Below are 15,000 nucleotides of genomic sequence, written 5' to 3' on the forward strand. Positions count from 1 at the left end.
CGTATACTGTATGTATAATTGGTATGTATTAATCATTATTTACAACTTTTTAAAGCGAATTTGGTTTAATATGTTATGTGAAAACCTTTTAATTATATACTAACAGGTCATGTTTAAACAAGTCCTGTTAAATGTTTGGGTTTGTTTTGTTTTGTGTGTGTGTGTGTGTGTGTGTGTGTGTGTGTGTGTCTTTTAATGTGTTGGGTAATTGTCTGCTTTTGTTTCGCCACAGCTGATGCAAATTCTTTTAATGAGAAAATAAGGTTAGATTATATCTGGCGAGGAGAGGTGGAAAGCGGGTGAGGGTGAGGGGGTTAACAGAGTCCCTGAAGAAGGAAGAGAAGGAAAAGTGTGGGGAGTGTCATCAGACATTTTGTTTGTTTGTTTGTTGTTTTTTTTGTTAATTCGCATTCCTAACATTCCTCTTCCAACTTGTGTTGATCCTTGTCTGGGTGATAACTGATCACCTGACAAAGACTGAGCGTGTTGTGTGTGTGTGTGTGTGTGTGTGTGTGTGTGTGTGTGTGTGTGTGTGTGTTTGGTTTAAACAAAACTTTATTCAGTTAAACATGTCACATATGTTCAGATAGACAGCGGAGCAACAACACGCTAACAGCTTATATCGTGCTTAGGAATGTGACTAAATACATTTGTTTCGTTTGACGGCTGGTGGACGCTACACAATTGCAGTTACGTTGAAATACACATTTTCCAACTGCATTTATATAAATGACAGTCATTGCAGACATTGTTTCATCGTTTGTGTCTGTGTTTGTTGTATGGTGTGTATGTGTGTGTTGCATTGTAAGGTGTGTGTGTGTGCGTGTGTGCAGTGTGTAATGATATGTGCGTTCGCTCGTGCGTGTGTGTATATGTGCATGCATGTGTGTGAGTGTGTGTGTGTGTGCGCGCGCGTGCGTGCGTGCGTGCGTGAGAGAGCATCTTTCTGCCTTTCTGTCAGCACGCCTGTCTGCCAGTGTCACACATCTATGCACGAGCACGCTCCTCGGACTTCTCTGTCTGTTGTACATGATATGTCACACTGTGTCATTGGGACCTCCTTGCCTCGTGGCATGTCCTTCACCCCCCTCCCTCTCCCTTCATACCCCCTCCCTCTCCCTTCATACCCCCTCCCTCTCCCTTCATACCCCTCCCTCTCTCTTCATACCCCCTCCCTCTCTCTTCATACCCCCTCCCTCTCTCTTCATACCCCCTCCCTCTCTTTCTCTTTATTCCCCTCCCTTCGTCCCTCCCCTTCTCTCTCTTCATTTCCCTATTCAGTCCACCATCTCCATAATTCTTTGTTATAGTTCCAGTCAATTTAGAAACCTGACCCAGCAGTTATTTTGAACCCATGTATTTTTCAAGTTTTTTTTTTCTTTAAAAAAAGTAATAATTTGATACATCTGTTGATGACACAAAAACGATCTCGCGGGCATAACATTTGAATCAAGTGAGATGTGTTTGCTCCACAAGCCAGCCACGCAACAAAAATGGTATCTATGTATGTCTTGCCTGAAAATAGGGGGCGTTCTGATGAGACTTTCACCTCAACTTATGCTCAGGTTGTTGTTGTTGTTTTTGTTGTTTTGTTTTTTGTCCCAACGAATTCGTCACCGTGAGAAATCAGAAGAGACGATATAGCACTTTACTGCTCCCATAATTGATCAATCTTTCAGTTTCCTTGTTTGGACTTCCGCGTGTTACCCCAGTTGTGGACCAAACGGTTGTAAGGAAAAGCGATATTCTGAACTGTTAAGTCTAAATTAGAGAATGAATTCGTGAGACAGAATGAATGAAATCTATAGCTTTGCACCTAACAGTTTGTTGTGAAGCAGCGTTGCTTTGATAGGTCGCGCAAGCCTTGTCGTCGAACGTTAATTGAGGCCATCGTCACAAGGTGTTTTCGAGCAATGAAGTCCGACGCGATGTTTGAATGGCTCTCTGGAGCTACGAAACTGCCGGCCATCATTGTGTGTCGTTTGGTCGTAGCGCTAAGGTTGGTAATGAGAGTGAACGACACACTTTGTCAACAAACATAAGCTGGGCGAGTGATTGCCCCGTGTTGCTAACGAAGACTTGATGTGTGCTGTGCTTAGCAGTGCCGGGGCTAGTGTGATGACCAAGGGGGTGTTTCTTTCTTGATGTCTATTGTCCTTCTCGTTTTCAGAGGAAGATTTGTCATGAAGGGGGGGAAAAAAAACAGCAGTGTTTATTATTTTGTTCTTGGGCAAAAAAGAAAAAAAACGAAAGAAAGAAAATAAATTGGGAGCAGCACATCTATGTGATATCTCTTCTTTGAAAGGTTGCAAAGAAATCCTTCTGTCTCTTCTCTGTGTGTGTTTCCCTTTTTGTCTTTGTCTCTCTGTCTCTGTTCTCGCTCTGTATGTTTTGTTCCCTTCCCCCTTTTCTGTTTCTCTCTCTCTCTCTCTCTCTCTCTCTCTCTCTCTCTCTCTCTCTCACACACACACACACACACACACACACACACACACACACACACACACACACACACACACACACACACACACACACACACACACACACACACACACACACACACACACACAAACACACTGGCACTGCATTGCAGCATGCAGTATTTCGCTAAAAATCCGAGCCAAGCTGAAAATCATTCAAAACAACATAACATCAGCCATGACCATCCAGAGAACTCCCTGGAGTCTGTCACTGTCTGTCAGCTAGACAGTGGTGTTTGCTACGGATGTCAGTACCGACCAGCAAAAATGTTTTGACCATTAACAAATATAATATTAATAATGATAATCCGATCTGTGTTGTTGATTTTTTTTTAACATGACGGTTACCGTGTGTGTGTGTGTGTGTGTGTGTGTGTGTGTGTTTGTGTGTGTGTGTTTGTGTGTGTGTGTGTCTTTCTGCCTGTCGTGCGTTTGTTTTTTCTGTTGTTGTTGTTGTTTTTAGTGTGTGTGTGTGTGTGTGTGTGTGTGTGTGTGTGTGCGCGCGCGCGCTCTTCTTTGTGTGTTTTTTGTGTGTGTCCGCGCACTACCTACTGGCAAGCTACCTACAGTGTTGATCACTCTGTTGCAGATGGCGACACGACCACGAGGGTATGGACTGTCAGCAGAGATCCACAGGAAGGTTGGTGGTCTGACGACTCCTGTACACATGTGTAACAATATATTAGATATCAGGCTTTGGCTAGGTTCCTTGATTCTGTGTCTCACACACTGAAATTTCATTCACGTATTATTATTAAAGCGCTTATTTGGTGTCATATACTGTGCCTTGTCAAACTTTGCATGGCAGACTAAGCCTGTTCGTTTGCGCAGTTTGACCCAAATTCGTGGCTGACCCGTTTCTTAGTCCGCCTACTGCTAAGCCAGTCAGACGCTGTTTTCCGCACGTTTGAGTGGTTTGGAAGCGCTATGAAAATATATTGTTAGTATTAGCATTGTTGTTCTTAGTGTTGATGTTGTTAGTGTTTATTGGTGGTGATGTTTTTGTTGTTGGTGGTGTTGTTAATGATTAAAGCAGCATGTTTTGACGGCCTTTTCTTGAAGTTGAAACTGAATCAGAATTCGAGTCTTAGACGCACCTTGTACACATCTTGTATCGTGCGCTATATATATATATATAACTGCATGTATACTTCACATGTGAACTTACCTGGTAAAAGTTGATAATGAAATAAACGAAGAAGAAAAAAAAAAAAAAAGGATGGGTGGGTGGGAGAGGGGTTGGGGTGGGGGTGTGGGTGTGGGGGAGTATAATAACTTGAAAAGGAAGTAGAAAGTCCCGCTGATGATGCGAAGAGTTGGAGAGAGAAGGCCATAATGGGGAAATAATGACGGTGTTTTAAGGTGGGGGATGGGGAAAGAAAGGGGAAGAAAGTGGGTGGAGTGGGGGTAGTAAACATCATTCCCCCCCCTCCCTCCCCCCCCCCCCCCCCCCCCCCCAAAAAAAAAAAAAAAAAAAAAGAATCTCAGAAGGAAGTCTTTCTGCGGAGGAGCAGCAAACATGTTTTTTTTTTCTCATGCAGGGAAGGAAATTGCTCCCCAGGGGGACGTGGAAGCCAGGGGGTGGTTAGTGGGGAGTGGGGGTGGGGTGCTGGAAGGAGTATCACATGGATGTGTCTGAGAAAAAAAAAAAAAAGGAAAAAAAAAAGCCTATGTAGAAAAACAAAACAAAACAAAACACGGAATGGAGTTTTCCTTCATGAAGCGGAAGTGGTGGAAATAGTTTGCCCTCCAGGAATGCAAACACACACACACACACACACACACACACATACACACGCGCGCGCGCGCGTGCACGCACGCACGCACAGAGAGAGTGTGTGAATGAATGAATGAACGAATGGATGAATGAATGAATGAATTTTATATACTGGAAGTAACAGAGTTATCATTCAAAGCTTTACTGTTGTTATGTGTGGTTTTTGTTTTTGTTTTTTTTAACACAGAGGGGGGTAGAACAAGAACAAAACTTTAATCTCCAGGCCTCCGGCCCGTTGAAAGAGGTCAAAAGTACACAATATGGTGATCACGCAGCGACAACAAAATGTAAAATACGTACTAACTTAAACCTGTAGAACAAAAGTGTTTCTTGTGCTTAGTAAATTAATTCTAACTTTCATCATTGTTGTCACAGAATTCCTGTCGTATCTTCAGGGCATTAAATATATAAATAAATGTAGAGTTTACGAATACTGTAAACAGAACCATTCTTCAGCAAGTGAGCATACAATTGACCTTCAGAGTTCAGATGTTTTTGCCGCAGGTTATTGTAAAGGACACAATTGTTTATAAAATGGTAGCGATGGAGAGAGCGAAAGAGGCAGACAGATAGAGAGAATGAGACAGATATGCAGCAGGTGATGGTTGTCTTGAAGAAGGACTTCTTCTTCTTCTCTTCTTCTGCGTTCACTCGTATGTAGACGAGTGGGCTTTTACGTGTATGACCGTTTTTACCCCGCCATGTAGGCAGCCATACTCCGCTTTCGGGGGTGTGCATGCTGGGTATGTTCTTGTTTCCATAACCCACCGAACGCTGACATGGATTACAGGATCTTTAACGTGCGTATTTGATCTTCTGCTTGCATATACACACGAAGGGGGTTCAGGCACTAGCAGGTGTGCACATATGTTGACCTGGGAGATCGTAAAAATCTGCACCCTTTACCCACCAGGCGCCGTCACCGTGATTCGAACCCGGGACCCTCAGATTGACAGTCCAACGCTTTAACCACTCAGATATTGCGCCCGTCTTGAAGAAGGACAGTATCGTTGGTTCACAGTCTTACTCTCGGTTGTTTGATCACGCTGTTACAGTAGGGGCAGGGCCCAAAACAACAACAACAACAATAACAAACAAAACAAAACCTTGGCCTTGACCTTTAATGATGACCAATCATGTCACAGTTGAGGACACATGTTTTTGTATTTGTATTTGTATTTCTTTTTATCACAACAGATTTCTCTGTGTGAAATTCGTGCTGTTCTCCCCAGGGAGAGCGCGTCGCTATACTACAGCGCCACCCTCTTTTTTTTTTATTTTTCCTGCGTGCAGTTTTATTTGTTTTTCCTATTGACGTGGATTTTTTTTACAGACGTTTGCCAGGAACAACCCTTTTGTTGCCGTGGGTTCTTTTACGTGCGCTAAGTGCGTGCTGCACACGGGACCTCGGTTTATCGTCTCATCCGAATGACTAGCGTCCAGACCACCACTCAAGGTCTAGTGGAGGGGGAGAAAATATCGGCAGCTGAGCCGTGATTCGATCCAGCGTGCTCAGATTCTCTCGCTTCCTTGGCGGATGCGTTGCCTCTAGGCCATCACTCCACATGTTATCATCACCCTTCGGTCTCCTGTACAGATCCAGAGCAAGTATGACGTCACTCTGGAGCAGGAGGCCCGGACGTGGATAGAGCAGTTACTAGGGGAGGAGCTTGTGCCGGTGAGTGGTGCAGGGTTGCTGGTTTGGTTTTCCTTTTCGGGTCGTGTGTGTGCGTGGGGGGCGTGTGGGGGGTGGGGGGGGGGAGGTCTATGTGTGTGTGTCTGTGAGAAAGAGTGTATGTATGTGTGTATGTGAGTGTGTGTGTGTGTGTGTATATATATATATATATATATATATATATATATATATGTGTGTGTGTGTGTGTGTGTGTGTGTCTGTGTGTAAGAGTGTGTGTATGTGAGAGTGAGTGAGTGAGTGTGTGTGTGTTTGTGTCTCTCTGTGTGTTTTGTCCCATTTTTCAGCTTCAGATCTTTCTCTCTCTCTCTCTCTCTCTCTCTCTCTCTCTCTCTCTCTCTCTCTTCATCGTTTTCGCCCAGTTTTCTGTTGTCCTCATTCCTCACGGCGCCCCCATTCCTCCTCGTTCAGTTTCACAATCCCTATACAAACCTTTATAGAGATGGGGACCTTGGAAAGGACGACTGCTACCCACTGACGAGAGCAGAAAAGATACGCTTATTTCAGAAAACACAATTTTGATTATTATGCTTGTGGGTTTTTTTCATGTTTTATAATTTCAGGAAACCCCATGGGTCGTTTATTGAATTGGTGCATGTTTCATGTAATAAATGCTATGCGGAAAACATTATTTTGACATCGTGCTGCAAAATACTGTCATCATGGCCGTACTAACTGGTCGGTTAAGAGCTTTATTTGGTCGATGAAGCGCTTCACGTGAAGACCACGTCTATTCGGCAGTGTGCTCAAGATTTAATATTTCTTATTGTGTACATGGTAGAAGTGAATGAGTGTTTCTGATAATTAGAAGTAAGATGTGTTCACAAAAATGAGTTTGCAGATTAGTCGACTTCGTTTGTCGAGGTAAATCGGAATCCGCACTTTATATGATTTTAAGAAAACGGGTTGTTGTTGGTGTCAGTGCTGTTTTTTTCAGTTTAAAAAAAAGGGGAAAGCGAGAGAGAGAGAGAGAGAGAGAGAGAGAGAGAACCTCCTGTTTGAAGGTAGTACTGTGGCAATGATCCCGAGAAGCTTTACAATGAAGAAGTGGTACACGGCCGCCAGACAGGAGACCCGTGACTTGTGGGTGTTGGTTTGAAGCACACCTAACCGCCGGTTGACTTAAAATCAATGGGGTGGGGGGGAATGGGGGTGACGGGAAGAGATGAGGGATGGGGGAAACAGCCAGAGGATTTCAGTGTCTGGAAACTGGAAAGAGAGAGAGAAAAAAAAGTCCTGCTGCTTTTCCGTGACACGTTTCAGTCCGCTTTTAACGATCTTTGGGAAAACAACTACACCACACCGCTAACCAACACCATTCCCACTCCCCATCTTCCCTTGGCAAGACCGAAGTACGGTTTTTACGGAGGTTAGCCCCCCGCCCTCCCACCTCCGAACCCCCATACCCATCTGCACTGCAGTTATACGGTGAAGGTTATGCGCACGCGTTCGCATCATCATTGACATGGCTACCGTAACGCATATATATATATATGTATGTATACACTTGTGAAATGACTTGTTTCCAAATAGCCGGCTGTGTGTCTGTACACAAGTTGTGAGTCTATAGCCAGCCCTGTGGTAATGGCAGAAAGAGCGGAAGATGATAGGTGACAGGTTCTTCATCGGATCCGAGGATCATTAACAAAGAGGACCTTGACGACAAGCCCTCTGGTGGCTGTGCAGGCTGATTCTCGAGCGACACACCCTGGCACACAGAGGATAAGGTAATCCGTGGGTTCCTAGTAGGGCTCTGGGCAGCCGGTGCTTTCTTCCACCTGGTCTGCAGCTTTTCCTCCGCAGCTGGCCTTCCTGCAGTTCTCAGCGCCTAGCTTGGTTAGTTGATCTCCAGCTGTCTCTGTCTCTGGCAGTGTATGTTTTTTTTTCCAGTCCCTTTTCCAGGGATGCCGGCTTTATTGAGTTGTCGCTTCAGGTTGTACTTGTATCGTTTTCGTGGGGCTTCTCTGTCACGTTTACCCTGGCATAGAAAACTGCTTTGGGCATTCGTGTGTCCTCCATGCGTGACAGAGAAGAGGTAAAGGCACGTAGGCAGTGGTACTTTGTGCGATGTGGGTAGTGTAGTGTAGGGTAGGGTAACACCAAGTTAGAATAAAGTCTAAATAAATGTTTGCCGAAGGAAACGAAAACTGAAGAAAAAACAAACGAAGAAAACAACAAAACAAACAAAAGAACAATCAGGAAGCACTATTTTGATACCATTCAACGGTGAACTGAGAAGAGGAACCTGGAACGGTAAAGACACTAATGTACGTCTGCAGAGTTGCAGTAAAGGAGGGAGAAAGGTAGCAGAGTGGTTATATACTTTTTTTTTTCTGCCAGCACAGTTTCCCTGAGGCTCTTGGTTCGATTCCCGCTCTCATCCTTTCTTCCCAGTTTGACTGCAAAATCACACTGGCCGTCTACTCATTCGGGGGAGACGATAAACCGAGGTCCCGTGTTCAGCACGCACTGGGCGCACTGATAAAAGATCCCACGGCAACCGAACTTTTGTCCTCTGTCAAAATGATGTGAACGAAATCCACTCTGATTTGTACACACATATATGATATATTATATGCATATATTCAAAGTCTGGCAATAATCCACTCTGATTTGTACACACATATATTATATGGTATATTATATGCATATATTCAAAGTCTGGCAATAATCCACTCTGATTTGTACACACATATATTATATGCATATATTCAAAGTCTGGCAATAATCCACTCTGATTTGTACACACATATATTATATGCATATATTCAAAGTCTGGCAATAATCCACTCTGATTTGTACACACATATATTATATGCATATATTCAAAGTCAGGCAAGCGCGTTGGATTATGCCGCTGTCAGACATCTGCCTAGCAGATGCGGTGTGGAGTATAGACAGATTTATCAGAACGCAGTAAATTGAAACTGAAACTTCGGAGATGACCAGTTTCAGCGTGCGCTTCAAAGTTACTGATACAGAGTGGATTCACTGCCACGGTCGTTTGCTTGATGGCTGGAAAAGAACTGTGAATGTGCTTGTATGACCCCTGTTTTCTGTTGACGCACCACACTGTTAGTATTATGCCCGGTGTTCAGGGAGCTGCACTGGCGTGAAGTCCGTTCAGTAAACAGCAAGGTGTTGGTTGTTTTTTGACTCACTTGTGTAAACCCGGTGCTTTAACCCGGTGTTCGGTTGTCTGTGTGTGTGTCTGTGTGTCCGTGGCAAACTTTAACATTGACATTTTCTCTGCAAATACTTTGTCAGTTGACACCAAATTAGGCATAAAAATAGGAAAAATTCAGTTCTTTCCAGTCATCTTGTTTAAAATAATATTGCAACTCTGGGATGGGCACAAAAAAATGAAGCCTAATTATATGCAAACTGCATTTACTGTTATATTTATATTTTTGGTATTCTGTAAACTTGGCACTTTGATCTGATATTCTGACACAACAACAAGAGCAGTCATTATTATCATTTTTTGTTCAAACAGGAACTTCTTTTGCTAAGCATGGAAGTTTATTTTGTAAACGTTTTTGGTGCAGATAGTAAAAAAGGGAAATTACTCTGTAATTAATGCTAGGGGAATTAATTTGCCACAAGTGAGTCTTGAAGGCCTTGCCTCTCTTGTTTTTCTTATTTTTGTTTTTTCGTCTTTATGTTTTTTCATTCAGGTTATTGCTGTACGATTAATGTTGTAGCAGTGTGTTAGGATGAGTAGATGAACATCACCGCAACAATTTCCCAGGAAATGGTTGTTTGTTTTGTTGTTTTAACATTGGTGAGATAGAAAAGAAAATCTCTTTGTCTGAATGAACAACACTACAACAGTTTCCTATTGCTGTATTTCTTTTAAACATTGGTGAGATGAAAATCCCTTTGTGCTCAGTGCAATGCCTTCCGCCTCAAGGCAGGAGAGACTCTCAAGTTTCTGTCTCAGGTCATACTTTTAAAACCAAAACTTCCTTATGACGTCAGTCAGTCAGTCAGCAGAATGAAAACGGATCAGGGGGAAAGGTTAATATCAAAGGTAGGATCAGTGAAGGCCCAGTAAAACTTTTTTTTTTAAATAAAAAATCTTTTTGAAGTCAGCACGATACCCTAGTTTTGGTTTGCCTACGTCATTATCGTCGTGAGAACGGGAAATATTGCGCCCTTAAAGTATAGAAAGAAAATAATTATGAAAAATGAAAATAAAATTTTAAAAAGTTTTGAGCGCAGAAGGAAAAAGATGGTTTAAAAAAAGGGAAGCGACTCAGACAAACGGAAGACCCAAAAAAGTAAAGTCTACCTTCGTCTGGGTTTAAGGTCATGCAGTCACCGGCATGCTAGTCACTAAAATTCTCGTCTTCTTTTGGTACATTTCGGCGAACACACACACACACACACACACACACACACACACACAACGACATACTGAAGAACGACAGACGAACAAGTATAATGGAACGAACACTCGGCAAATTCAATAAAAATGACACACACATGCACATTCACACACACACACACACACACACACACACACACTGTTGCCATCAGTTTTAAAGACACCCCCCTCCCACCCACTCCTCTCCCCGCCCAAACCGACATAAACAGATATAAAGAGACAAACAGACCATAAATAATTATAGATATGTAGTCCAAAACGACAGACAGACAGGCATACAAACCGACATAGAGTTATAGAGACAAACAGACCACAAATATGGATATATATGTTGTCCAAAAGGCATGGAGTTTGCTGGGAGTCACCTGACTGTGCAGTGTCACGTGTCTTAGTTTGCTGGGAGTCACCTGACTGTGCAGTGTCACGTGTCTTAGTTTGCTGGGAGTCACCTGACTGTGCAGTGTCACGTGTCTTAGTTTGCTGGGAGTCACCTGACTGTGCAGTGTCACGTGTCTTAGTTTGCTGGGAGTCACCTGACTGTGCAGTGTCACGTGTCTTAGTTTGCCGGGAATCACCTGACTGTGCAGTGTCACGTGTCTTAGTTTGCTGGGAGTCACCTGACTGTGCAGTGTCACGTGTCTTAGTTTGCTGGGAGTCACCTGACCGTGCAGTGTCACGTGTCTTAGTTTGCTGGGAGTCACCTGACTGTGCAGTGTCGCGTGTCTCCGTTCCAGCGCCCTTCCAGGTCAAGATGTTGGTCAGTCATCCACTCCTCCTCACCCCCTCCTTCCTTTCCCCGCCGCGCCGCCCACACACATCTTTTGTTGTTGTTGTTGTTGTTGTTTTTCTTCTTTTGTTTTAAAAGCAGGTTTTGTGAAGCGCATAATTGTGAATCTGTATGCACACCCTGAAACCGAAACTGAAAACCGTTGTTTCAGGGAGCCGACCCTAGCACTCCCCTGGGTCATGACACCTTTCACGAAGTGCTCAGGGACGGACAGGTGTTGTGCAGGTAAGACTCTGGACGGGATGCCTGTGTGTGTAGTATCGCTCTTTTGTCACTGAGAGATTTTTCTGTGTGAAATCCAGGCTTCTCTCTCTCTCTCTCTCTCTCTCTCTCTCTCTCTCTCTCTCTCTCTCTCTGTGTCTCTGTCTCTGTCTCACTCTCTCTCTCTCTCTCTCTCCCCCGCCCCCCCTCCCCCATGGCGAGCGACGATGCCTGTGTATTGTATATTACTCTTTTGTCACTACGAGATTTATCTGTGTGTGTGTGAGTTTCAGTATCAGTAACTCAAGGAGGCGTCACTGCGTTTGGACAAATCCATATACGCTACACCACATCTGCCAAGCAGATGCCTGACCAGCAGCGTAACCCAACGCGCCTAGTCAGGCCTTGAGAAAAACAAAAGGGAGAATAAATAATAGATAAATACATACAAAAAAGAACTACTACTAATAATAATATGTATAAGGCGCAAAAACTTGATGAAGTGAACTATAAGCGTACATAAATAAATAAATAAATAATAATTTTTGTAAAGGTAATGATAATAATAATAATAATAATAAAATAAATATGTGTGTGAATTCGGGATTCTCTGTCCACTGGGAGAGCGACGGTGCCTGTGTGTTGTGTCACTCTTTTGTCACTAAGAGATTTCTCTGTGTGTGTGAAATTCGGGATTCTCTCTCTCTCCACTGGGAGAGCGACTCTTTTGTCACTAAGAGATTTCTCTGTGTGTGTGAAATTCGGGATTCTCTCTCTCTCCACTGGGAGAGCGACGGTGCCTGTGTCTTGTGTCACTCTTTTGTCACAAAGAGATTTCTCTTTCACATACGCACCTACTCCCTGCCGGCAGGTTGATGAACGTAATAACCGACCCTCATCCTACACTTGTGGTGGTGTCTTGACCTCCAGTCCTATCATGTATTAACTCGTTTCCACCCCACCCCCCACCACCCCTCCTGGCAGGTTAATGAACGCGATGCCCAACCCCCACCCTGCATTCCCTATCTTGTTATGTATAAACTTGCTTCCACCCACCCACTCCTGGCAGTTTGATGAACGAACTACCCCCGACCCTTATCCTGCACTTGTGGTGTCTTGACCTCCAGTCTTATCATGTATAAACTTGTCCCCCACCCTCACCCTCTCCTGGAATGTTGATGAACGAACTACCCGACCCTTGTGGTGTCTTCACCTCCAGTCTTATCATATATAAACTTGTCCCCACCCACACCCCCTTCACCCCCTCCTGGCAGGTTAATGAACGCGATGCCCAACCCCCACCCTACATTCCCTGTCTTGTCATGTATAAACTTGCTTCCACCCACCCGCTCCTGGCAGTTCGATGAACGAACTACCCCCGACCCTCATCCTACACTTGTGGTGTCTTGACCTCCAGTCTTATCATGTATTAACTCGTTTCCACCCCACCCCCACCACCCCTCCTGGCAGGTTAATGAACGTGATGCCCGACCCTCAACTTACATTTCCTATCTTGTCATGTATAAACTTGCTTCCACCCACCGTCTCCTGGCAGTTTGATGAACGAACTACCCCCGACTCTTATCCTACACTTTTGGTGTCTTGACCTCCAGTCTTATCATGTATAAACTTGGCCCCACCCACACACCCCCTTCACCCCCTCCTGGCAAGTTAATGAACGTGATGCCCGACCCTCAACTTACATTTCCTATCTGATCATGTATAAACTTGTCCCCCACCCTCACCCTCTCCTGGAATGTTGATAAACGAACTATTCGACCCTTGTGGTGTCTTGACCTCCAGTCTTATCATGTATAAACTTGTTTCCACCCACCCTTCCATACCCAGCCTTACCCTGCGATACCCAACTCATCCTACATTTTACGTGTCTCGTCCAGTCTTACCGTGTATGAACTTGTGTGTGTCTGTGTCTGTGTGTGTGTGTGTGTGTGGGTCACATTTTGGTGTGTGTATGTAACGTTGATGTAATGTTTTATGTTAACAAAAGCGTTTTTGTAAAGCACCTAGAGCAGATTTCTGTGATAGTGTGCTATATAAGTATCCATTATTATTATTATTATTATTATGGTCAGTCGTGTCCGACAATGACCAGAACAGCAGAGGAGGCGACTGCCTTATCATGTATAAACTTGTCCCCACCCACCCTTCCATACCCAGCCTTACCCTGCGATACCCGACTCATCCTACATTTTACGTGTCTTATCCTCCTATGTTACCGTGTATGAACTTGTTTACCCCCCGCCCTCCTCCCGCACCCCCCACCCCTCAACTCCCGGCAGGTTGATGAACGTGCTGAAGCCGGGGTCAGTGAAGAAGGTGAACCGGCAGAAGGTGAACTTCTTCATGATGGAGAACATCGGCAAGTTCCTGGAGGCCTGCACGGCCTACGGGCTGCCGCCCAACGACCAGTTCCACACGGCCGCCCTCTTTGAGCGCACCAACATGACGCAGGTGGTCAACACTCTGCACGCCCTCGGCAGGACGGTCAGTTCCAGTTAGAGTAGTTAGGGGTTGTGCATGTGTGTATGTTTGTATGTGTGTGTGCTCCCTGATAACCTCCGTCATTCTGATTCCCTCGCATCATCTTTTAAATCTCGTCTCAAAACTCACCTTTTCCCACAGCAATAAGTTCAATTGTGGCAGGACCACTTCACATATGTATGTGTACATAACTACATGCATGTATATTAATGTGTATTGTGTGTGCGTGTATTTATGTAAGTTTGTGCCTGCCTATGTGTGCGTATGTGTTAGGCTAGCTGTTAGATACACATGTTTGTTAAAATGTATGTATGCAGTGTGTGTGTGTGTGTGTGTGTGTGTGTGTGTGGTCACATTTTGGTGTGTGTATGTAACATTGATGTAATGTTTTATGTTAACAGAAGCGTTTTTGTAAAGCACCTAAAGCAGATTTCTGGATAGTGTGCTATATAAGTATCCATTATTATTATTATTATGGTCAGTCGTGTCCGACAATGACCAGAACAGCAGAGGAGGCGACTGCTGTCCGTAGTTGGGGGTTGGGTGTGTATGTATGTATGGTCAACAGCAAAGTGAGAGCTGTATTATCAGTGGTTTCTCCAGTCAATGGGAAACCATTTACAGCTTAGTCTTTTGTGAAGGACTATGACTCTCAAACTAGGAGGCAAAATTGCACTGGCTCTTAGTGCTGCAGCCTTGTGGGCTAGTTGGCCTTTGGGAACCATTCCAACGCCGACTATCCTAAAACCCTCTTGGCGGAGAGAGTGGGGATGTAACTTGGGCAAGACATTCTCCATTATAATCAAATTCTAGCCCAAATAGTCGGAACAGCAGTTGCCTCCTCTGCTGTTCTGATGGTCATAGTCGGACACGACTGACTATCATATCTATGTATGGTTGTTAGTCGTGTCCGACTATGACCATCAGAACAGCAAAGGAAGGAGACCGCTGCCCCGACTATGATTATAAAGGGATGGAATTTGATTATAGCGGAGAGTGTCTTGCCCAAGTTACATCGCCACTCTCTCGGCCAGGAGGGTTTTAGGACAGTCGGCGTTTGGGATGGTTCACAGTCAAGTGGGAATGTAAAGGTTCCGTGTGTGTGTGTGTGTGTGTGTGTGTGTGTGTGTGTGTGTGTGTGTGTGTCTGTATCGAATAGAGCAGGAGGGG

General features: G+C 44.4%; 1 protein-coding gene across 1 annotated transcript in view; it reads left to right on the top strand.

Moving 5' to 3' along the window:
- The window catches only part of LOC143284160 (myophilin-like), a 35,195-nt gene that overhangs the window by 16,767 nt on the left and 3,428 nt on the right, over positions 1–15,000 (top strand). Inside the window, exons 2-5 of the mRNA XM_076590821.1 lie at positions 3,070–3,120; positions 5,855–5,935; positions 11,279–11,352; positions 13,629–13,833. Coding sequence (XP_076446936.1) covers positions 3,070–3,120; positions 5,855–5,935; positions 11,279–11,352; positions 13,629–13,833 — 411 coding nt within the window. The remainder of the gene's footprint in view (positions 1–3,069; positions 3,121–5,854; positions 5,936–11,278; positions 11,353–13,628; positions 13,834–15,000) is intronic.

This window comes from Babylonia areolata, chromosome 7 (genome assembly GCF_041734735.1).
Source record: "Babylonia areolata isolate BAREFJ2019XMU chromosome 7, ASM4173473v1, whole genome shotgun sequence".
NCBI classification, from domain to species: domain Eukaryota; kingdom Metazoa; phylum Mollusca; class Gastropoda; order Neogastropoda; family Buccinidae; genus Babylonia; species Babylonia areolata.